Raw genomic sequence first — 23,475 nt, 5'->3', positions numbered from 1 at the left:
AAAAATATAATGTATGAACCACTACTTCTATATGAAGCTCATAGACAGAGCATCTTTTCAAATAACCTGAGTCAGGCCTTTGAAAACGTTTATTTTAACCTTACCCCTTCTTTTAAAGCTTCTGCATTGCACGCAGCCGTCGCAGCAGACACCAAGCTGTCATCAGACCCATCTCTTCCAATGAAAAATTGCTTGCCAACATCGCCAAGTTCTAACAACAGGGTACCAACATTTGCAATTGTATGGTATACTTCCTGTAAGTAATAGATGGAGGAAAAAGTGAATCCAGTGACTGGATTAACTATAAATCGGTTCAATTCGTGAGGTTGCATATATATATATATATATATATATATATATATATATATATATATATAAGAGTCGTACGTTCGCACAAGTTCAACTTTTGAAGTGTTGTTTGCATGGGACGGCAGTTAGATAACGAAAAAAAAAAAATGATATATGACAAATTCTGTAATTTCAAAAATTTCAGAATTTTTATTTACTACGTTTGCTAATAAGTTTCAAAAGGATTGGTCTTTCATTGGTCATAAAATACTTACCAAATCATCAGGTTCGGTTTGGAAAATATCATATACTGTTTTCCACAATGTGATAAAGTGAGCCTGGGACATTTTTGGAACAGATTTGAGGTTGAATTTGTTATCTTTGGATTGGACGAGATTCCTCAAATTTGTCATACTTTTTGCTTCCCAACTTAACTCTTCACTGTTATTGTCCGTTGAGATCTGAGAATCGTATGATTTTCTGAAATAACATTGAATTTAAAGGTTATATAATATAATAGGTTAAGATATATTGATATATCTTCGTTCAGCACCCAAATGTGTGAACATTTGCAGAAACTGTAAAAAAATGATGGTAAACTGCCTTTTACACACACAGATAAAAAATTACCAAAATGATAAATGCAAAAACATGAAATAATTCAATTAGAACACAAATTTTGTCAATTAAATGTTTTCATGTAAGCACTGTGTTAGCGTATATTCTCGAAGAGAAATAAATATCAACAGGAGTAAAAATATGCGACTTCCATTAGAGGTTATAAAAACATTTTTTAAGGGAAGAAATGTTTAAAAACACGATTCTGTGAAACAAGATATTTTTTAAAAAACATAATTATTATATGACACATGTTCTAGAAGTTGTAATTGACAAATTTCTTTTGTGATGGTATTGCTTTGAAACATTTCTGGAGTAATAAACTGTGTATTCATATTTGCTGTTACCAGCAGTTAAGATGTATTTGAATAACAATTTATTGTAAGATTTTCTTCTGACAGTTTACAACAGTTTACACTTTAACAAATGTAAGGTAACCCTGAATATAAGGTGTTGGAAGATGGAAAGTCGGGGATATATGAAATGTGTGAAGGCTGACAAAAATATTTCGGTCAGAGTAAGTGAACTAAAACTCGTTGAAAATGATGACATTAACTATTTCTGTTACCGCCTCTCGCCATTAAATACGCTGGACTGATTCTAATAACACTGTCAATATGTTCTGCCGGACTTTGGTCATTTTTTAACTATACTTGTCTTGATAAAACTGGAACCTCTGCTACATAACCCTAAAGCACGAAGTTTTTTACTTATTATTTCAACTGAAGCGCAACTGGAAAAAATAATATGTATTTTTAACTAAGGTACCAAATTTTTTAAATACAAATTTAGAACCGAATATTAGGTAATTTCATCTAAGTTTGGTTGTGAGAATAATCAAGAAGCCATCAAAATCTAGAATAAATGATAAATTGAAAATATTTGCATCTCATAAAAAAAATCACTCTGTCTATTAAACACACAGTATATCAACATATATGACCACACATACGAGTATTTTCATGAATGGTTCAAAGCAGGCCAAGCTAACTCAAAACAAAACCGATGACAATAACAAAGTCAAAAAAACTCTAAAAAAACCAAAAAATGTCATCCAAATTAATGTAGCAATGTCTTCAGTTTGTACAATTCTTCTTCATCGTAACACACTTTTGATAATATCCAAAGCCATTTTTCGAGTACCTGCTCTAAGGAATGAGAAATCCAACTCGCGTATGTATTCAGCTATTCAGACGTGGAGCTACTTGTGGAAAACCATTGGTAATGGTATCGGCAGATAATACCAAATTTCATGCTAGGAAAATATCTAAACATACATATAACAAGTACAAAAAAGTAACGAGAGGTTGTTTGCCTTGGGAAACCGAAAGCAACAGAGAATTTCAGGAAAGACAAAAATGCAAACACATGAATCATGACGAACTGAAGTTGATTAAAAAGGTAGGTATAACTTTACTACCTACTCTCGACTTCACGATATTAATTTTTAGGAATATCCTATGCTACATGCTGTGAGAAAGAAGTATATTCCTGGATGTCCAGCTCCTGGCTGGCAAGAATTAAACACACAACATAAAAAGAAAGCTAATCATTGTTACTGATTTGGGTGATAAAAAAATAAATAACTTCAAGAACTATTGGAGACCTATTTTGTTTCATTATCTATTTTTCCTCGAAGGACCCAAAGATTAAGATACTGGTGTAATTACTTTTCATAAGCTCCCTTGAAAATTAATTTTCCATTAACAGATCGTCAACAACATGTGAATATTGATGATAAAATTTCAGATAGTGTAATCATTCAACGAGGTGTACCACAAGGTAGCATTCTTGGTCCTCTTTTACGAAATTGAAAAAGTTATTGTTATAATCAATGCAGACTTATTGCGACTCGTAACATTAATGGAAAAACATTTTCTAAACATCAATTCTTCGAAATCTTGCGTCATTTCATTTGGAAATGGAATTCTAAAAATAGAAGCTATGAATAGATTACGAATCTGTATCAATGATGATATCAGTTTCAATGATCATGTAAACAATTTGATTTACATCTGGATTCAAAATTGCGATTCGAGAAACATGTCACCTCTAAACTGAAAACTCTAAAATGAAATTAATTTAAAAACAAAAAAATGTTATCTGACTCGATGATTCTATCACATTTCAACCACTGTGACGTAGTTTATGGTCCTTCCCTCGGGAAATCTGATGCCTTTCATATCCAAAAGGTACAAAATTCATGTCTTCGTCTAATTCTTAGTCTCAAAAGAAGAGATAGGATTTCACATGAGCTTAAGGAAATGGGTTGGTTAAGTATGTCTAATTGTCTTTTACTACATTCAGTTTTTTTTTTTTTTATAAAATCCTTAAAACTAATACCCCTGAATATCTGTGCAGGAGAGTCACATACAGGCCAGAAGTTCATGATCTTAATTTGAGGAGAAAGAATCTCATAAATATTCCAATGCATAATAAAGAAATGTTTGATTGTTATCAGATTGTTATAACTGCATATTTACTGAATATCCCCAATTTTGCATTGTCTTTGAATTCCTTAAAAAAAATGTTGACCTACCAATGATATAACCAAGTGAATAAAATGCTTCTTTTTAGTTTATATTTGTTTAGCCAATGGTATATTCTTAGTATTGATTATTTATATAGGTTATGGGTACTTACCTTTTTATAAGTAGGTAGTTTTTTTAATTAATGATTCATTATTCATTATTTTTTAGGGAAGTGTGGAAGAATCTGTAAACTGACCTAACACTAACCTTTTCTTAGGTTAAGCTTTACAGTTCTGTAATTATTTTACCGGCAAACAATAAACAATTTATTATTATTATTTGGAATGCTACGGTGTTTTCATGCAGGAAATGTTATTGATGAATAAAAAAGGGTAGGGAACTTGGTTGATATCTTCACAAAAAGAAACCTACAGAAGAATACAATTAACCATAGATTTCAGACCAAAAATTGTAGAGAGTTCATTCAGCCTTCCACAGTATCAAGTGTTATTCTCTACCTTTTTGAATAATTAAATAAAAATAAGGACGTCGAGTAACAACTTATGTAAAACAGGAATTATTCAAACTGAAATTTGTTTTATTACTTCTCAAATTATATGTTTTTGAAAAGAAGTGGACACCAAACTGGACAGAGGGCTCAACTGACTCGACAGTACCTAATATATCAACAAATGTCACAACAAAAAAAAGATTTATGAAAAAAGTATCTACAATTTTCTAATATTCTCTGTAGAAAATATCATATTGGATATTAGATTTATTGGGTAATAAAATCACATGGAAAAATCATATAAATGAAATAACCACCAAGATGAGTAATACCTGTTTTGTAATAAGGCAACTGAAAAATATTGTTCAACTGAAACCCTGAAACTGACATACTATGGATGTCTGGAGTTTTTCAACTAGGCTCCAGACATCACGAGGAGATGGCAAATGATACTTTGCCGAAACGTTGTGGGAATAATCCTTATGAAGAGCAAAACCTGAGAAAACTTTGTCCGTGATAATCTTAGAGTTAACATATAGTTTTCTTTGTCTGGATCATTCATTGTGATATTCACTGTACATTAGTCACTAAAAATTGAAACATGAACACATTTTTGAAATCCAGTATTGCAGTGTCACAATTGTCAAAAGTAATTGTCAACAACTCACTTCATTTTCATTATCATCAACAAAATCCTCTGTAAAAACTTCATATGAACCCAGTCAAACCCCCCTCAGTTCGGCCACCATTAGGTCAATGGTTTAATGTGACATTTAGAACGCTATTCAGAGGCCAATCTTGTGAAGAAGTAGACTGCTGCGGCAAAACGGTCAAAGCACCTTTGACGCCTGACGAAGTTGTGGTTGAAAAAGACGTGGATCCAAGTTACTTCTGCACTTGGAGACCTACTATTCCCAAATTGGAACCTCCTCCACCAAAAAAGGTCAATCCTGTACTACCAAAGAAGAAAAGAGTTTGCTATGCCGGAATGCCATCACCGACATGTAACGCAGAAATAAATGAAAATGCGAAAGAGTGTTTGAAAAGTGTGGAACCAAGTGTTATGCCACAAGTGAAAATTCAAAGTTGCAGCAGTAAGGTGAGATTTCTGAATGGATTGCTTTCATTGATTTGTTTTGAATAACTTGTTGAAAAGGTGGGTAGAATGGCGACATTTAATCTATTACGACACTTATCCAATATGAAAACAAAATGCTATCTCTTGACGCAAGTTTCGCTAACCAAGTTAGCATCATTAGGAGATGACTAGAACTACATTTTCACGTTTACTTCAATGATTTTATATACATCTGGGAAGACCTTCACCGTACCTAAAGCAAATAATTCCCAGAATAATTTATTGTGTTACATTGTTACTGTTCCTAATGTTGATGAATACCTTTTATGATGCCTAAACCTTACCACATAATATTATGGTTGAAAATTCGAAACGATGATAATCTCTGTTAATTCAATGATTTTTTATATCTTTTATAGGAATTGGCACAGATAAGGTTACTTCAAAGTAAAAGAAAATCAGAGAAATCCGGTAAAGGTTCATACAGTCGTCAGAAAACAATGAATCCTCCTGAGCCTGACTGGGATCATGATTGTATAATGGAATGAAAAAGTATAAACGGTACATTTCTAACATATAACTTTGTGAAAAGGAAAAAAAATTATTGAACCTGAAAAATACTTTTATTTCTTCACAAACACGCATATGGATATATATGAAACTAGAGAAAAAGTGTACATCTCAAAACCAGTTTTCAGTGTATCTTTCAGAAAAAAATGTATCATTTAAGAGGTATGACAAGTAAAATTTTGTGGCAAATGTTTCCTTTTCTCAAAAAAATATATAAATTGGAATAGAAGCTGGTACTAATTTAAAATCAATTTTCTGCCATATTGAGAAATGTATGATGAGTATTTATTTACTTACAGACTTGCAGTTTTACAATAAACTGGAATACTGAAAATATATAGATATCAATTAATTATTGGTCAGAAGTTTCTTAATAGTAGGATAATGTGTTCCACCTGACTTTCAAAAAATACATGAATGAATTAAATAAATCAATAACGACGCTATCCTTGTTTGCTAGCCTAAGAATTCTAGTAAATAACCCATTACTAATTAGTACTATGGCGAGGAACCTTCAACAACTCTGACATGTGACTTCACATTCAAATTAATTAGTTGAGTTAAACCTGGACGACCACAGCTTATGTAGAAGTTTCAAGTCAATTTAGTCTCGTCGGTGCTCTATAATAGATAAAATCGAAAGTAGTAGAATATCAGAGTACTTGTAGTCGGTCCTCAGCTCCAAGATGAAATGCACATGACCTCAGAAATATGTTTTGTACTTTATGAACCCTAGAAGCATCTGTCTGATGTAGAAGGCTTCATTTTCCACAATTACATTCCCAGACCGAATGTACCAGAACTATACAATATTTTACAGAAAACTTGTCTGTGGATGGTTGGACCTGGATACAATGTGAAGAATAATACCTTTGAAGGTTACCTAAGTATCAAAGAACACTCCCATGGTCAATGGCAGATTAATGTTTTTGGTTTTATAAGAACATTCAATAAGGTTCTCAATTCTTGTGAATGTTATTTGGTAACTGAAGTGGAGCATGTTCATTTATTAATAATGATTTCTCTTTGGGGTAGCTACCCGAGCAGCTGGTGAACTCGTTATAGTTTTTGACGTTGAACGAGGTGATCACAACTTTGTGACCGAGTTGGAACCCGTTTAAAATATTAACCAGCTGTCGCACCCCTACGAACGACAACCCTCAGAAGTCGAAACTTGTGTGAGCTAAGGATTAACGAGGTCTTACCTTTTAATGTGTGATTCCTAACACGTTCAGCAAAAGGCTCATATAAAAGCCGCTGAGATCACCTCACTTCTGCGGTAATACAAGGATAAGCCAATGTATGAAGTCTTCTTCGACAAAATTGAAGACCTCGGCTTTCCTCAGGTCGAGTGGGCTGAAGTCGGAAACTGAGAGGGTTCATCATGGCCTGCCAGAATGGTGTCTTCAACACCTTAGTCTACCGCACTTGCTGCTAGCATGTCCAGCATATGCGATGTCGGCCTAGATCCATTGACATAATGCTGTCCCAAGAGTGCTTCATTACCACCTAAGGCACTCTTACGGTATCGACGGGACACCTGTGTTGCCCTATGCTCTGGAGATACTGAATCTGTTATGTGGGAACTATTCGTTCTCCACCCTCAGGCTCATAAAAGCTAATAAGCCTGATGTAGTACTTCTCGACCACTAGAGCAAGACGATATATGTCGTAGAGTTTTCAACTCCGGGCGAGACGGATATCGTCCGAAAAGAGGAGAAAAAAGAAAAAACGGATAAGATATCAAGATTTTCTCTTTGAACTCCGCAGACTTTATACAGACCACTCTGTAACCAACTGAACTAAGTTATTACAGGGTGTGACAACTTAACCTATCGCAAACAAACCAACGAGATTAGATGCTTTTGTCTAGCTGTAACAGTTCTACAGTAGAAAAGTAATTTGCAAAAAGATCAACAACACCATTGCTATTATTGCATTATCATACATATATCAATTTATTTGGTGTTGCTGTCATATTTTGAAATATTCTGGAAACTGAGGGAGTTAGCCTAATGCAGATGATCTGCACATAGATACCTAATATATCTTGCATAATTGGGGTAAAATATTGTTCTAGATTTTAATTATGTTCCAAAATTGACATTTCTAAACAATGACTACTAAACTATTTTGAAACACCCTATAGTTTCAACTCCAAACCCTCCAATGTAGAAAAGAAGAATAATCATCCAAACCTACAAACATTATCAACAATAGAGAATTTTTAATAAACCCTTGATGAAATTCAAAGTGAGTTTGGTACTAGTTGAAGTGAGATATAAAAAAAAACTTGTTCAATCATGATTGAAGTAAAATACTTCATCAGGTAAGAGTTTAATAATGTGTGACTGAAAGATATCTGCACTTACTGCCATTGAAACGACGGTGATACAGGTGATGTAGGCTCTATACTAATGCTGCTCATACTCTGCTCTACACTCGTGAAGAAATCGGATGCCTCCGAAGCAATTTCAGCACCACATTCATTTTTGATAGGCGATTCAATGTCGGACATAACTAAGATGGGCGGTAAATGAATGGTATACAATAATTTGAGCCTTTGGGCCGGATCAGCTGTACAAGTGAGCCCTAGAGCAGTGACTAGTTCACGGAAATTCAGATAACTATCTCTATTCTGATCCATTAGCTGAAATTATTGAATCTATAAAATTACAAAAAAAAAAATATTTTATAATTGATCATACCATAAATATTCTGGCAGCTAAGGATTCCGCCGTTTCTCCTTTTCCCCATGGCGATAAGGCAGCAAATAGTATTTTAAAGTAATCAAAATCTACTTTATAGGCTTCATAAGGTTGGAATGTTGGATCATATTTATCTGGTACACATTTTTGTTGCCTTATAATTTCCTCCCTGACTAGAGCTAAGAGATCCTGTAGAAAAAAAAACTTCAAATTACAGTGAAGTATTTATGTTTCATATACTTCACTTGAAAAAAGTAACATTAAAAAAAAGAAAAACATGAAAATACATGAATAATAAATAAGAACTTGAATAATTATCACCTGTAATTCTTCCGTTGTGAAAAAACCATCTACTGAGACACATCTCAGGACGTTTCTTTCGCAGGTGTCTTCCAAATCTTGAACAACTCTTAACCTATGTTTTAGTCTAAGCCTCTCTATTTGTCCTGTTGTTATTGATCCGTACTTCCGATATGCTTCGTAAACAAGAAGTTGAACAGACATACTCTAAAATTTTTTCATTCATTTGATTTTTTTTTTAAAGATTGTTTACTTACCCTATTTTGTTCCTCATAATTTTTGTTCCTGATTGCACCTCTTCCTTCATCATTGAATACACCCATCAAGTATTCAGCCAGAAGTTGCATAGCTTCTCCTAAAGCAGTTTTTAAAATGTTAAATCATTTCAAGTAATTGCAATGGAATTAGTATTTCTTTCTACTGGAATAAAAATTACCTTCGTCCCTGCATTCTAGAAGTTTATCTTGATTCCACTCTAACAACATCAATGCGACTTGGAAAATTACTTTAGCACCATCGTAAAAAAAGCAATCCATAATATTTACAGCACTTTCATAAGGCATTACACATAGAAAAATTGTAAGAAACCAAGACAGGGAGATCATGTTCGTCATACCTATAGAAATAAATAACTTAGATGCCAGTTTCTTACAAGTGTGTTCTACGAACCTAGCTGATTTAGTTTATCGTGCAAATTAGGCAAGAATTCAAGTGTCAGCTCATCTAATATACCTTGATCAACAACAGCTCCAATTACTCTAGTATTATAATAATCTGGCAAGAGGTTTTCACACAGTGTAGCCAATAGCCAGAAGGCTTCTTCTTCGTTGCAATATATCAAAAGGACGGATGCTGAAAATATGGATTTGATTCAAGTTTTTTTTGGAGTTTCTCAAATTAATTTCATGCAGGCGCAGTAATTACCGCATATATTTACTTCTTATCCAGAAATAATTCTATACCTATATACCTATATATTTGGAGAGTTTATAAATCGTGATAAATGAACAATTATATTTCTTTGTATTATATTACAAAATTCAATCAGATACATTACGATGCATAAAAACATAAATTTCTCATCAATAAACCTAAGTGGTTCAAAATAGTTACCTTATTTTTATTGAGTGTGATCTCGTGCAAAACAGTATGACAACCTTTGAAGAATATTCTAAGATCGTCCTGATTGTCATGATAACGTAATCAACACAAGAAAAACTGATTTGAAAATTAGTTTCAATGTTCTTCATTCTGAATTCGGAGACGAGTTTGAAAATCTACCGTCAACGAAGCTATCCAGAAATCGCCGCCCGCCCCTGAACTGATGAATGCCCCACAATTCTCACTCAGCCTACTCACAATTGATTTCTCTGGAACTACATGAGATGGCACCACAACGAAATGCATAGTGTATTTTTTCCCAGATAGCAAACCATTTCGTTGGGATATTCCAATTGGATCATCCATTTGTACCGCAGAAATTCTCGTTAAGAATCCCATAAATATTAACAGGATATTATAATACAGCCCTTGTAGCTGGATGGCATTGGGATATGTTTTGTTCATTTCTAGGTTAGATTTTAATGATATCCCAATTTCATCACAGCGGAGTATTGTAGGACGTCCCAAGTAATGATATGGCATTACATTCTCAGGATTTTCCCGTAGGATACTGATATCCCAATTTCATCACAGCGGAGTATTGTAGGACGTCCCAAGTAATGATATGGCATTACATCCTCAGGATTTTCACGTAGGAAAATATGTGATACCAGCGATGTATTATTCCCATCCTGTCCTCGATGTATTCCAAGATTGTGATAGGACGATATGAAAACTTTGAGGTGATAAAATTATTAGAAGAGAATATAATCTTTTGTATAACAAATTACAAGTGTTTCATGGAAAACGGGTTTCAAATTTTAAATAACCATGACAATCTAGCATAAATTTCATCAAGTTCCAGTCTCAACATCAATCCGATTCTGTAATTCTTACTCCGTATTTTGGGCAGCAACCACTGCAGAAGCGTTAAAATTTGACAGACTTTACTGCTCGACCGTGTTCAAATTTTCTGAGCGGCACTAAGGTTTGTTACTATCATATTTCTAATTTCACTTTATTTGGGACAATAAAGTGGCTATTACTGACCATCTAGGTTGGACATTATTGATGATTTTTTTATTCGAATCACATTCCCAAGTGCTTTATGAGTCTTAAATTAATACCACAAATTTGGTATGAATACATTTTATATTGAGGACAAAATAATAACAGAATAAATACGAACAGAATAAAAATAAATGAAGAATAAGATATTATGTAAGTGCTTTCAGACTTTCGGACCAAACAAAGATTGAACACCTGGATGACAAGAAGATTCATGGACTTCTGGCAGAATCTTCCAGGATTGGCTCACTCCAAGGCGTTTATTCACCCTCCGAAGCTTGATACCAAACATTTGTTGGACTACAGTAGGGAGAACTACGATGTCTAACAGGCCTTCTTACAGGTCACTGTCATTTGAATCATCATATGCAGAGACTTGGACTGTCGGAAGACAGTGTGTGTGTCGCCTCTGTTTGGAAAATGATGAAACAGCAGAGCACATATTATGTGCCTGCCCCGCTGAGGATTGAATCAGGTTTTTAGAGTTCGGTTGAGTGTGAATAGGTGTGAGCCACAATAAACCCTTACGGGTTGCGTTGGAGGGTCGAATAGACCCACTCACTTTGGACCTAACCTAACCTACTCTTGTCAATGAATGAAGCCGATTATTACCATTATCTTAAACACACAATGTACTTACCAACAATATTCATTGCTTGACAGTAACCTATGCTAGGATTATGAAGCGCATAAGCGCAAAGAACTCTTCTTAAAGCATCTATACCGATCGGACTTTGAAAGGCAGGATGTTCGGGCAGGGAACGGTGAAGATCTCGTTCGATCTCATCATTTGCTGTTGACTGTTGAACGAGAGCTTTTCCTACAAGATTTTTGTAATATCCCGGATGGGAAGCTTTTTCGTTTGCTGCACCTGAAATAGGCACAGAAGAGGGGATAATGAGAATAATCATCTTTGTTTTGTCACATTATTTTGTCTCACCTGAGAAAGACATCCATATATCCATCCTCAAATGATCTGGTACTCCTTGCAAAACAAGCGTGGCGACTTCCGTGGTTCTATACATAGAAATACCTCTGCCATATACGTTGAAGTGTTCCTCCCATTGCCTCGCCTTGTGCACTTGCTTTCTATTTACATCCGGAATTGGGCTCAAAGGGAACACTTTCATTAAAGCTTGCTGACATCTCCACTGGTTATCCACTTTTAATTTTTGCCCGTCTCCACTTGAATTAGGCTTTTCGTTCAAGTCATGCCTGAATAGAAAGAATTCATTCATCATCGACTGATGCTATCTTGTTAGATAAAATCAATCAATCAAACTTTTATTGAATAAGTTTTCCTTCACAATCACATCAGACAAAAATCAATATAAAACATACTTATGATGCACTGTTTGGAACCTTTGGTGTAGTAACGAATAATACTGGAGTTTTTTCCCAACACCAAATCGTTATTTTTAACACCTCGACACGTGTTAAAACTTTAATCTTCCTCTTTGAAGATGATCACTTGGTGATCGAAACACGTGTCGAGGTGTTAAAAATAACGATTTGGGGTTGGGAAAAAACTCCAGTGATATTAAAGAGGATACATACATAAAAAAGTTAATAAGATACAATCAAATTGGGATTCAAGGAGATACTCATCCACAGAGTAGTATGCTTTTTGCAATAGAAAAATCTTGAGTCGCCTTTTAAAGACATTGATATTTGAGGATTTAATGTCCTCACTAAGCTTATTATATAGCTTAACCCAAATGCACATGGAGTGATTCTTTGATACTGTCAATCTACTATAAGGCTGATGTAGTTGAGAGTTATTTCTGGTGAAATGTTCATGGATTTTCTCATTTCTAGGAATAATTGAAATATTGTTTTTTATATATCAGTGTTTGGTAGATATACAAACTAGGCATTGTTAATAAACTACATAACGAATGAATAATGGCCTGCAGTGTTCACTTGAAGATGCACCAGCCAGAATTCTGATTACTTTTTTCTGAATAACAAAAACTTCATCAGCTTTAGCTGATAAGCCCCACTGTTCAAGACCATAGGAAATCACTGACTGAATTAAACTGTGGTGTAAAAGCTTGAGAACATTAAGAGAGACTGTTTGTTTTAACCGACGAAGTAAATATATATGCTTACTGAGCTTCAGTTTTGACACTATCAACATGGAACTTCCAATTGAGTATATTATCAATATCAACACCTAAGAATTTAGTACAATTAACTTGATGTAAAGTCTCATTATTTAATCTAACCAAATAGCTTTTATCAATTGTTGTATTTTCAGTAACAAAGTTGAGCATTTGAGATTTAGCAGAATTTAGCAGCGGGCCATTTATAGAACACCACTCAGAAATTTGATCAGTTCAAACTACTACATTGTCGAATGAACTCTCTCCCATGTCGTGTAGAGTATGTCTACTGGCTCATTCTATTTAAAGTCACTGTCATTCATGAGTCCTAGTTATGAGATCAGTATATGTTACCAGCTTAGTTACATGTTTATTTTCGACTCGAGCACGATACTTGAAATTGATTTATTAATTTCATATTTAAATCGAAAGAGGTATAGTTTTGGGAGATATAGGTTTTTGGGAAAAAGCTTATGGCATTCACTTCTCCATCTTTAATTTAAAAAAAAATGTGATGAACTTCCTAACGACAGAAAAAAGCAAGTAAGATAAAAATAAACTCTTTACAAAGATGTGTACATCATGCATAGAAGTCACTTTCTGAAATAAACTGGAAAAAAAGTTATCCTGAAAGAACTACTTTCACATAAACATTGAATTACATGAAAGAAAAAATACTTTCGAAATAACTATTTACATATGAATATTGAATTATATGAATATCACTTTTTCCTATTCAGTTTGTACTCCAAACATGGAATATTACTGGAGTTTTATCAAAACACCAAACCGTTATTTTAACACTTTGACACGTGTTTCGATCATCAAGTGATCATCTTCAACAGGTGGATTAAACTAAATATACGTACAATGTTATCCTTATTTATCATATAATACATCTTCTAAGTACCTGTGTCTTAAATTAATTTTAAATGTTGCCTTATGTAATAGTCAGGTGAATCTGATAATTAAAATATTATTTCAAGAAGCTATGTAGTATACTATTAGGTATGGGTCCACCATCGTTATTCATAATATCATTATGTTTCCTTATTTCTACCCTCTCGTAGGCATCTAGATGCCTGTTATTATTAACTTGTCTAATTAATCTTAATGAACTAAAGTCTATGAAATGGTTTTGTTGCTGATTTTTCTAGTCTTCTTGCAGTTTTTAACAGACCCATAATACAGCTGCCGGACTATGTCATGGCCGATGAGAAGCTCTTCCTTCAAGATGTGCAGTAGATGTGTAGAAATATGTTATCAGTCTGTTAGATTATTCAAGCCGTAAACATCCAAATTTAGGAATTTATTCAGTTAGTAATGGAGTTTAAAAGTAAATTGCATAAACACATTTTAAATAGTGAAACTTGTGAAGATACAATACAATTTCTTCCATGACTCAGGCCGGTAGCTGTATAAGTAATTTGTTCTGTCTATGATTTTTTGAACGTTGTGAAATTTAATAAGTGTGTGAATATTTAAATCACCTGCAAATATTATAAATTGAGGATATGCCTGAAGATACTATTATATACCTTAATTTTACAATCTCAGATTATGTCTTGTTGCATACAGCAAGTAAATGTTATTCTAGCCCAATTAACTAGGTGTTCAGTGAAATTAAAATTTTCGAGATTTACCAATATGATGAAAATCCTGATTTGTTGAAATAACTTTCAGTGGAGTAAGTTACATTACCTTATATACCCTTGGGTTTTCGATAACAGTTCAGATATTTTTTCCACAAGAAAATCCCTGTCAAGAATTTGAGCAAAGATGAAATTAGTTTTGTTCAGTTCATCCCCTGTTGAAATAATAATAGCTTTATCCAATGATTGATTTGAGACATTTGTTTCAATTTTTTCTACTAAACCAACATCTCGTAATGGTATCACAAGGCTAACCTGAGCTTTTACCTGAAAGTAATATTCCAGTGTTACAAAAGTAACAATTCCAGCTATTTTTCAACAGATACTGACCCTACTTTCAAAGCATATGTAGTTTTGTGACAGGAACAATCTTCCGCTGACATGTTTTTTATTGTAGGGAGTAAGTAAGGTACAATCAATAGAGCCGTCTAATTTTTCTATAGAGGGTAACCTAAACATCAGCCTGTATGCTTCAGACTGAGCTCTCGCATCCAAATCTCGTTTCAAGAAGGAAGCTTTCTTTGGAACATTTTTACTGAAAACATATATTTCATTATGCGGAAGAAACAAGTTTATTTCATACCTTAGTTTGTTGAGCAATTCTTTGTCCTCACTGTAGCTTTTCTTATCGTCAATCAGCCTACAACACAAAATAATGTCACATGAAAAAAATCACCTTGCGGAATAATACATAGAAACTTTGTATCGTACCCTGTGTACAGATTACCTTTTCATAGCTATATCAACTAGTTGTTCCATGAGAGCAAATGTTTCATTCCGACTCAAGAACATACTGAAATTGTACTCTTTTTCTCGTGTGCATATCTGTATGGAATCAGGTAAAATGAGACTGTTTTTCTTGGTTAAACTGGTAACTTCTGACCAACGTATGCACTCCTTGGTATCGAGTCCCAGAATGAAGGCGTGAAAGCAACAATGATTCAGAGATAGATACAGCCACCCTTGACGAGGTAACTTTCCTTTCCAGAAACTGAAAGTATAATTCTTTGAAGGAGCACTAGTTTAAAAAACCTCATAATATATGAGCGATTGTCAAGACATATTGTCATACTAAGTATTTATATACATTTAAAATGTATGTGAAATGTTTCTCAGATGTATTTCTTGATATCTGGATTATTAGAAAAAAATCTATGCAGAAGGAATAAATCGCATTTAAAGATTTAGTATAGGAGCTAGCAACGTTTTCGAAAAAAAATTTCAGAACAGTTGGTTTTTTGATATGCTGTCTTTCTTGCTCCTTCGATTAGAGTCCGGGCTACCTGGCTGGCGGTAGTGGTTGCGTTTATTAATGCGCATCTTACCTGCACAGGTAAAAATCCTTAACTTTAAGAGAATTTTCAAAGCGTAATTTTCAATTATTTGCCTTTAGATAGATCCACAAGACGTTAATTTTTTATTGCTAGACATTTTTATTGTTGTTAATTTTGTTCCATACGCGATTTTTTATTTTTTATAAATAAAACATTCAAAGTATTTTTGAATGTCTGTAATTTTTATAATATGTTCTTTTAACATAAAATAATCTAATATGAATTTGCCAGACGTTAATTCGATTGTTGAGTATTAAATATAAATAAAAAAGTAATGAAAAGTATTGGGGTGTAATGCTTGTGGTTAAAGAGAGACAGTTTAAAGTGCAAGTCAGATAGAAACTACGGCAGCGCATTGGCAAATGGAGAACATGGCGTCAGTCTAAAGTCACATGTTTGTTTTGTGTTTTCGTTATTTGTGATGTTTTATTTATTAATTTTGTTACAATGGCCAGTGATGAAATGAAATGTGTTTTCTGTAAAGGACTCAAAAATAAAATCATATTTTTCGTGGTTGATAAACTGAAGAAATGCCAGGAAGTTTTGAATATACGTTTAAAATATAAAGTGAAGTACAGTGACATCGAGTTGCCTACTGAAATAAATGAAACAGATGGATATCACAGACAATGTTACAGAAGTTTTACAGCTTCAGTGGCAAAATACCGTGATCCATCGACTGAAATAGATAGTATCAGTAAATCTATTTCACATACGTTGCCATTAATTACACCAACAAATGTTAGTGAAACTATTGCGGGAAACATAAACAGTGAAATCGTAGGTGAGGTTAGTGCTTCGAGTTTAATTCATCACACAATATCCGATGATAAATAAGATTTTGTCTGGTTTGTGGGAGAGCAATTACCTTCCACAGTTACATATGTTATTATTCAAAGTAAGTATTGAATAGAACATAAATCAATAAAAACTGAATTATTACATAACGAACAAAAACAATTACAGTAATTTTATTTTTTTTGTTACATATGATGGAATAGTGGAAGACAATGACAATTCCCAAGACGATGATATAAATAATTCTGACAGTGAGAGGGAAGATGATGATGATGATTATGAAGATGCCTCCTTTTTTATGACACTGTTATAGACTGAAGAAATTATAATTTAAAAAAGAAACTGAAACTTTGCATTATATATTTGTAATTCACGTGTAATAATCAGTACTTTTTTAATTAAAATATGTAATTGTTGAACCTTCTTTGATATAGTTTTCATTCCATTCTTTTCAATTTATTCTTATTTTAATTATATTTTCATTTTTATGTTAAAATGTTTTCATTCCAACTTGTAATTACAAGAACAGGTGTAAGTAATGTATTTTTGCAATCATTTCCTGTCTCATTCTTAAAATTTTCTGTTATACACTAGCCGATACGCTGCCGTCGCTTTCTATCTCTCTTGCACTTTGAACTGTCTCTCTCTAACCACAAACATTATACCGCAATACTTTTCATTACTTTTTTATTTATATTCAATACTTAACAATCGAATTAACGTCTGGCAAATTCATTTTAGATTATTTAATGTTTAAAGAACATAATATAAAAATTACAGACATTCAAAAATACTTCGAATTTTTTATTTAAAAAAAATAAAAAATTGCATATGGCACAAAATTAACAACAATAAAAATGTCTGGCAATAAAAAATTGACGTCTGGTGGATTTATCTGAAGGCAAATAATAAAAAATTACGCTTTAAAAATTCTCTCGAAGTTGAGGATTTTTACCTGTCCAGGTAAGATGCGCATTAATAAACGCAACCACTACCACCAGCCAGGTAGCCCGGACTCTAACCGAAAGAGCAAGAAAGCCAGCATATCAAAAAAATCAACTGTTCTAAAATTCTTGTTTTCCAAACATTGCTAGCTCCTGTACTAATCGAAATTATGGCAGGTCCATAACCAAAATTCTTTTCGGTTCTATGGGAAATCATAACAAGTTATTTCAAAGAAGCACTACTAATGTCAAAGAAGCACTAATAGATTCCAAATTAATTCCAAGATGATTCCCCAACATTAAGGCTGTTTTATTGTTATTGTCTGGATGAAAATCTTGAAAAATATTTGGAAATGCAGCTAATCTAATATTCATATACATCCGGAACAAGCTACCTAGTTGGCAGTGAAATAGTTAGTATTTTCAGTTATTTTCATTGAATAATAATGATTTTAATTGAGCAATAAACCACATGTAAATTTGTGGTAATTGAATTGAATATGGCAATATACATGTAGAGATTTTATTTTAGAGCGAAGATAAAAATTAATTTATCTACTTTGTTTTGATAATCATATAAACCAACGGTCAGCAGGCGGACCGCGAATGGTTGAACCTCGGACCGCCAAATTTTGTAATATGTTGTATACCAAATACAAACTGATACGTAGATGAAGTATATACCTTCATTAATTGAAATAATATCTTTAAACTAAAGAGATACAAGAAAATTAAAATTAATATGTGATCTGATACAAAACATGTCTACTTTTCGTCGCGAGCTGGACAAAATATATTGCAAGACAAGAATTTATAAAAAGAACTCTGAAGAAAAAATTCGTCATTTGAAGATGATGTAGCGGCAGAATGGAGATATATGACTGCCAAGTTGTTAAAAGTATCAAAGCCTTCACTTCAAATAGAGATAATTGATTTGAAAGAAGATGTGTCTTTGCACATAAAATGGTATCCACTGAAGAATTTTGGACCAAACGTGTCCCAGAAAAATATGAAAATTGCCGTACTACGTTTGGCTCGACATACGTATGTGAAACATCTTTCTTAAAGATGAAGTTTTTGAAAAACAAATATTGTTCGAGATTAACGGATGCCCACCTAGAAGACACGCTTCGAATTTGCTGTTCCTCTCGAAAACCAAACTATAAAAAACTGGCTCAAGACCGTCGGTGTAATTTCTCACATTAATTTTAGGCCTTGTGTTTTATAATTCAGAATTTGACTTGAAAGTAAAATAATACATAGGTAGCACTTAATTATCAGTTGTTTTTTTCTGGACCTAGTTAAAATTTTCCCATAGTATCCGGACCCCATCTAAAACTACTTGCCGACCCCTGATATAAACATACGAGGTGAATGTTCAAATTTCGCGGGCTACGTACAATCGATTGGCGATTTTTTTATGTTGGTACATTCGTCTCAAACATATGTTCACAGTTTCAGCTGTTTAGCATGTTTAGTTTGTGGTGAGAGGCATGAACGTTAGAAGTGTTTTGCGTGTTAGGCGATTTTCTGCTATCAAAAAAATGGTTCAGAGAATTTGCATCAAATTTTGGGTAAAAACTGAAATTGAGTGCTCAAAAACTCTCGAAATGTTGACAGTGGCATACGGTGATTGCACTCTGAGCCATGAAACATATTTACGAGTGGTACAAGCTTTTCGCAGAAGGTCGAGAAGATGTGAATGACGACGATCGCCCTGGACGCCCCAGCATATTAACAACAGATGGAAATGTGGAGAAAGTAAAGAAAATTGTTATGGAGAATAGTCAAATCACTATTAGAGAAGTTACTGAGAATGAGCATCGCCAAGGAATTGTTGAATGACGTCAACGACGATCCAGATTTGCTCAAAAGAGCCATAACTGGTGACGAATCATGGGTATATGGTTATGAGATCGAAACCAAAGTCCAATGGTCCCAATGAGAAAGACCAGGAGAGCCAAGACCAGAAAAAGCACGCCAAGTTCGATCAAATGTCGAGATTTTGCTCACTGTTTATCAAGAGTTCTTGCCACATGGCCGTATTCTTACCACCTTAGGTTTAGGCAGAGCCGTATTCTTACCACCACTAAACCTCTTTGGTCTCTAAATCTTATTCAGTCCCCAGCGGGGCAGTCACAAAGTATATGCTCTGCTGTTCCATCATTTTCCAAACAGAGACGACACACACTGTCTTCCGACAGTCCGAGTATCTGCATATGACTTCGTATAGTAAAGTTTCTTGATTAAATAACTCCAATTCAGAAATATTTAAACTGTGTGTATTCATAAAACCATGACAATACTCATATATTATGCTCAATGTTTGTCATATTTAAATTTTTTATCAACGTTTGAAAAACGTTGAAGAACAAATAAGGTAATTACTTGCAGTTGCAAGTTTAGTGTTTTGTCAATCTATAATTTCTGTCAACAAAAAACTCAACTGAATTACATACTAAGATTATTCAAGATTAAAAAGTAGACACATAGATAAGCAAAAAACAAACAAGCCCCTAATGAAATAAGTGATACTCAAGGCCGGAATGATAATTCATTATCTTAGCATATTATAATTATTAATTACTTTACAATTATATTTCTTTCCACTTGAACATTCAGCTTTAGAATATTTCACATTTGATACATTTATTTCTTTTATAGTTTCAAAAAAGTTCCTATGTAATTTCATATTTGTGAATTTTAGTAGTTGCACTAGTAATTTTCCATCTTATACCTATTCAGTCTAATCTGAAGAGAAGAAGGTAGATGAGCAATTTTCTTTTGAATTTTCGTATATAATAAAAAAAAATATCGTATTTAATATTATTTCATAAAACAAAACAAAAAATAACATAAATCGTACTATGGGGTACTATTTCGGGAACTGGCAACATTATAATCAATGGGTAAAATGTGGCAACACCATAATAAAGTTTGACATTTTTTTAATATAAAAGTACAACGTTTTGATGTACAAGTGCTATTTGTTTTGTTTACAGCGAGTTAAAAGAATCAATTTGACAAAAACATGGAAATTTCAAGAGAAAGTTTTCCTTGGGTTATTTTTCACAACTTTCCACGTGAATTATCTGAACAAGAATAAAGCACCATTAAAAACCACGGTATATTGCTGGTATGTGAATTCAATCGTGGTCGTAGTTAGGTCACAGTCGTCCAAAATCGGTTGTTGTTCCACAAAATATCGATGCAGTGCGTAAACTGATAATGCAAGATTGTCATGTGACATATTGTGAGATAGAGGCATCCTTGCAAATTAGTTCCACTTAGTTGTAAAAAAATTGTTCTCGTTGGATACCTCATAAATTATTAATTGCTCGAGAAAAAAACTCACCTCAAGTGGTATAAGGAAATGATTGAAAAGTTCGACCGTAGTGCTTCGAATGACATGTATAAAATCGTGTAGTTATTGAAAGACGAGCTAAATCCATCAAAAGTTGTTCGTGGAAGAAGCACAGAGAAGCAAATGGTCGCCTGTTTCTTTGGTCGAATGGGTCATGTGGCCATTTTTCTGCTTGAGCAACGTAAAACGGTCAATTCTGAGTGGTACAATGACCATTTATTTTTTACCCATTTCGAAGAGATAAGGATGAAAGTTATAGAACTTTAACCTGCTTAAGCCAACCCACTACAAATATTTCAAATTTTCTGCACAACAAAGGTGTAAATATTGCTTTCAAAACCAACAACAAATTAGGCATGCACATTAAGAATAACAAAGATAAAAGTTCAGTTTCAGAAAATTGACAGTGTATAAATTATCAGGTTGGTCATGTCTGATGTTATATACAGGTCAAACTGAAAGAACGTTGAAAGCCCGCACAAAGGAACACAGAAATAGTTTCCAGAATGGAGGAATAAATTCCAAATATGCCACTCATTTAATCAAAGAAGAACATCAGTTCAACCATGAATTCAAAACCGCAACATGTGTCTCGCTATAGAATAGCTTCCGTTAGTGTTTTCATACAAGTGTTGCGGTTTTGTAAACTGTCCAGTGAAGGTGTTACTCCATGTCATATAATGAATGAAATAGCTATCATTGCCTTATATTCTCTCTATGAAATCTCGTCTCAAAGTTCTTTTTCAAGTTATTTTATCTCGAATGAGTTCCATCTGTTCTACAATTGCATTTCAGAACTTAATGTAGTATTTAGTGATCATTATTGACAAGTTAGAAGGTTAAGTAATAAAAAAGTTTGCATGTTGGATATAAAAGAATCACAAAATTTTGACTATTATCCATTTTCCAAAAAAGTCTTGAAAATGTATTTTCATCTTAACCTTGTAGGGTCACATGATGCCAAAGATGTCAATGACCTCTTTATTTTCATTATTTTTATTCAAACAAAAACAGACATTAGAACGTGTAATATGAACGTGAAAAAATGAGTAATTGAAAGTCTGAATCATTCCATTGAATAAACATCCAAATGTAGAAATGATTCAGTTTTCATTTTCACAGGAAGTATGAAAAACATACTATAAAAAACCAAACAAGGAAATTATTTTGAAAAATTTTATGATAATGTTTTCAGTTGATTGTTGAAACACCAAGAAAAACTTCTTGAAAATACATGTTGAGTAGAATTTAGAAATTGAATTACAAAATTATTTATTTGCTTGTTACTATGACTAGTTGATGAGTTGAAAATAGAATTGGAACTATTTTTGGTTTAGTTTTATTAGAATCTAAAAATTCTATCCAATTAATATTTACAGTTTGAAACTTCATTATAACAGATATCAGCTTCAGGTGAATGAAATAAACGCCAATGACATTGAAAACTTATACAACAATGTAGTAGGGCAAAATTAATATATTGAATTATTGAAATGTGAAGTACACAAAGCCAACTTTGTTATTATTAGGTTATGACTTGTGTAAATATACTTCAGGAGGACTTAAATTCACAATAGGATCAGGATGAAAATATAGGACCAGAGATTATGATTGAAAACTTCTTCTACAGTATGTTTGATTCAATGTGATTTATCCAAGAGATAAAGTATTTCAGAAATAAATATACCTGCTGAGGGTAAACTATAAATGAAAGCACAAAGTTTTGCTTTGGACATAAAGCCCCTCTTGAAGAATAAAAACAGAATATATTAGAATGTATTAAAAAACACTTTACGTTGGGATTTTCACTGTATAGTTTTACAAAAATGAAACATGTGTTTCGCCGTAAAATTGCTTCTTTAGAAGTTTTCCACATTTTTTCTGAAAAGATGGAGGACTAGAAAGCCAAAATATTTCTTTCCTGAAAATTAATCTCTTCTGAAAATATACCCCATTTTAATTTAAACTATATTGCCTTCAGATAAATTAAATGGGGTATATATTTAGGAGAGATTAATTTTTGTGAAAGAAAGACTTTGGCTTTCTTCTTCTGCATCTTTATGCAAAAAATGTGGTTTTTTATGTATATTCAGAGACATGTTTGATTAGATAAAGTTTAGAGCTTTAAATTCTCACCTGCATGAATAATAATTCACAAGTTTTTCATCTGCTGGCAAGTCAAATAATCTCTGGAACTTTTGAGATTTCACCTTGAAAGATGTAGTATCTTCATCTGGAATATAAAAAAAATATGGAAAGATTCATTGGCACAATTGAAATGAGTAATATTTTTGTACTCGATTTTGCTGCAACCAATATAAGATACCAATAAAGAGAATCAGTCTGAATAAATTCAGAATACCAAAATGATCGGTACCATATTATGTAGGTACACTCATAATTGAAGAGTTTATATAATTAGTCCAAATGTTCTCTGTGGAATTTGAGATTTTTTCTTAAAAAGAGTCTTTTTGCCAGTGCCAATGTTTTCAGATACATGAATGAAGCTTTTTTGTTTTGTGAATTAAAAAAAATATAAATTTTTAGATCAGCTAGATTTGATCA

General features: G+C 33.1%; 3 protein-coding genes across 3 annotated transcripts in view; 2 read left to right on the top strand and 1 right to left on the bottom strand.

The window, feature by feature from the left end:
• The window catches only part of Tbc1d8-9 (TBC1 domain family member 8/9), a 31,448-nt gene that overhangs the window by 6,198 nt on the left and 1,775 nt on the right, over window positions 1-23,475 (bottom strand). The window contains exons 5-19 of the mRNA XM_074170901.1: window positions 23,047-23,143; window positions 15,198-15,461; window positions 15,054-15,110; window positions 14,801-15,005; window positions 14,520-14,737; window positions 11,654-11,928; window positions 11,354-11,584; window positions 9,214-9,396; window positions 8,981-9,160; window positions 8,802-8,899; window positions 8,566-8,751; window positions 8,245-8,433; window positions 7,909-8,186; window positions 564-768; window positions 105-254 (exon numbers count right to left, since the gene is read on the bottom strand). Coding sequence (XP_074027002.1) covers window positions 105-254; window positions 564-768; window positions 7,909-8,186; window positions 8,245-8,433; window positions 8,566-8,751; window positions 8,802-8,899; window positions 8,981-9,160; window positions 9,214-9,396; window positions 11,354-11,584; window positions 11,654-11,928; window positions 14,520-14,737; window positions 14,801-15,005; window positions 15,054-15,110; window positions 15,198-15,461; window positions 23,047-23,143 — 2,816 coding nt within the window. The remainder of the gene's footprint in view (window positions 1-104; window positions 255-563; window positions 769-7,908; window positions 8,187-8,244; window positions 8,434-8,565; window positions 8,752-8,801; window positions 8,900-8,980; window positions 9,161-9,213; window positions 9,397-11,353; window positions 11,585-11,653; window positions 11,929-14,519; window positions 14,738-14,800; window positions 15,006-15,053; window positions 15,111-15,197; window positions 15,462-23,046; window positions 23,144-23,475) is intronic.
• On the top strand, window positions 1,889-2,504 carry LOC141480666 (uncharacterized). Its single transcript, XM_074170902.1, has 2 exons — window positions 1,889-2,307; window positions 2,358-2,504. Exons 1-2 carry the CDS (start codon window positions 2,062-2,064, stop codon window positions 2,466-2,468), a joined length of 357 nt encoding a protein of 118 aa, XP_074027003.1. The 5' UTR covers window positions 1,889-2,061; the 3' UTR covers window positions 2,469-2,504.
• On the top strand, window positions 4,507-5,584 carry LOC111505655 (uncharacterized). Its single transcript, XM_023160498.2, has 2 exons — window positions 4,507-4,987; window positions 5,386-5,584. The coding sequence occupies exons 1-2, from the start codon at window positions 4,601-4,603 to the stop codon at window positions 5,512-5,514; spliced, it is 516 nt and encodes a 171-aa protein (XP_023016266.2). The 5' UTR covers window positions 4,507-4,600; the 3' UTR covers window positions 5,515-5,584.

Source organism: Leptinotarsa decemlineata, unplaced genomic scaffold, assembly GCF_025532065.1.
Source record: "Leptinotarsa decemlineata unplaced genomic scaffold, Ldec_3_MD MMD2_tig00000008_RagTag_RagTag, whole genome shotgun sequence".
Classification (NCBI taxonomy): domain Eukaryota; kingdom Metazoa; phylum Arthropoda; class Insecta; order Coleoptera; family Chrysomelidae; genus Leptinotarsa; species Leptinotarsa decemlineata.
This window is presented reverse-complemented; position numbering and strand designations above follow the sequence as displayed.

Coding starts and splice junctions, on each gene's coding strand:
- LOC141480666 (XM_074170902.1), top strand. CDS start 2,062: ATGAGAAATCCAACTCGCGTATGTATTCAGCTATTCAGACGTGGAGCT. Junction 2,308..2,357: donor AACTGAAGTTGATTAAAAAG/GTAGGTATAACT, acceptor ATTAATTTTTAG/GAATATCCTATGCTACATGC.
- LOC111505655 (XM_023160498.2), top strand. CDS start 4,601: ATGAACCCAGTCAAACCCCCCTCAGTTCGGCCACCATTAGGTCAATGG. Junction 4,988..5,385: donor TTCAAAGTTGCAGCAGTAAG/GTGAGATTTCTG, acceptor TATCTTTTATAG/GAATTGGCACAGATAAGGTT.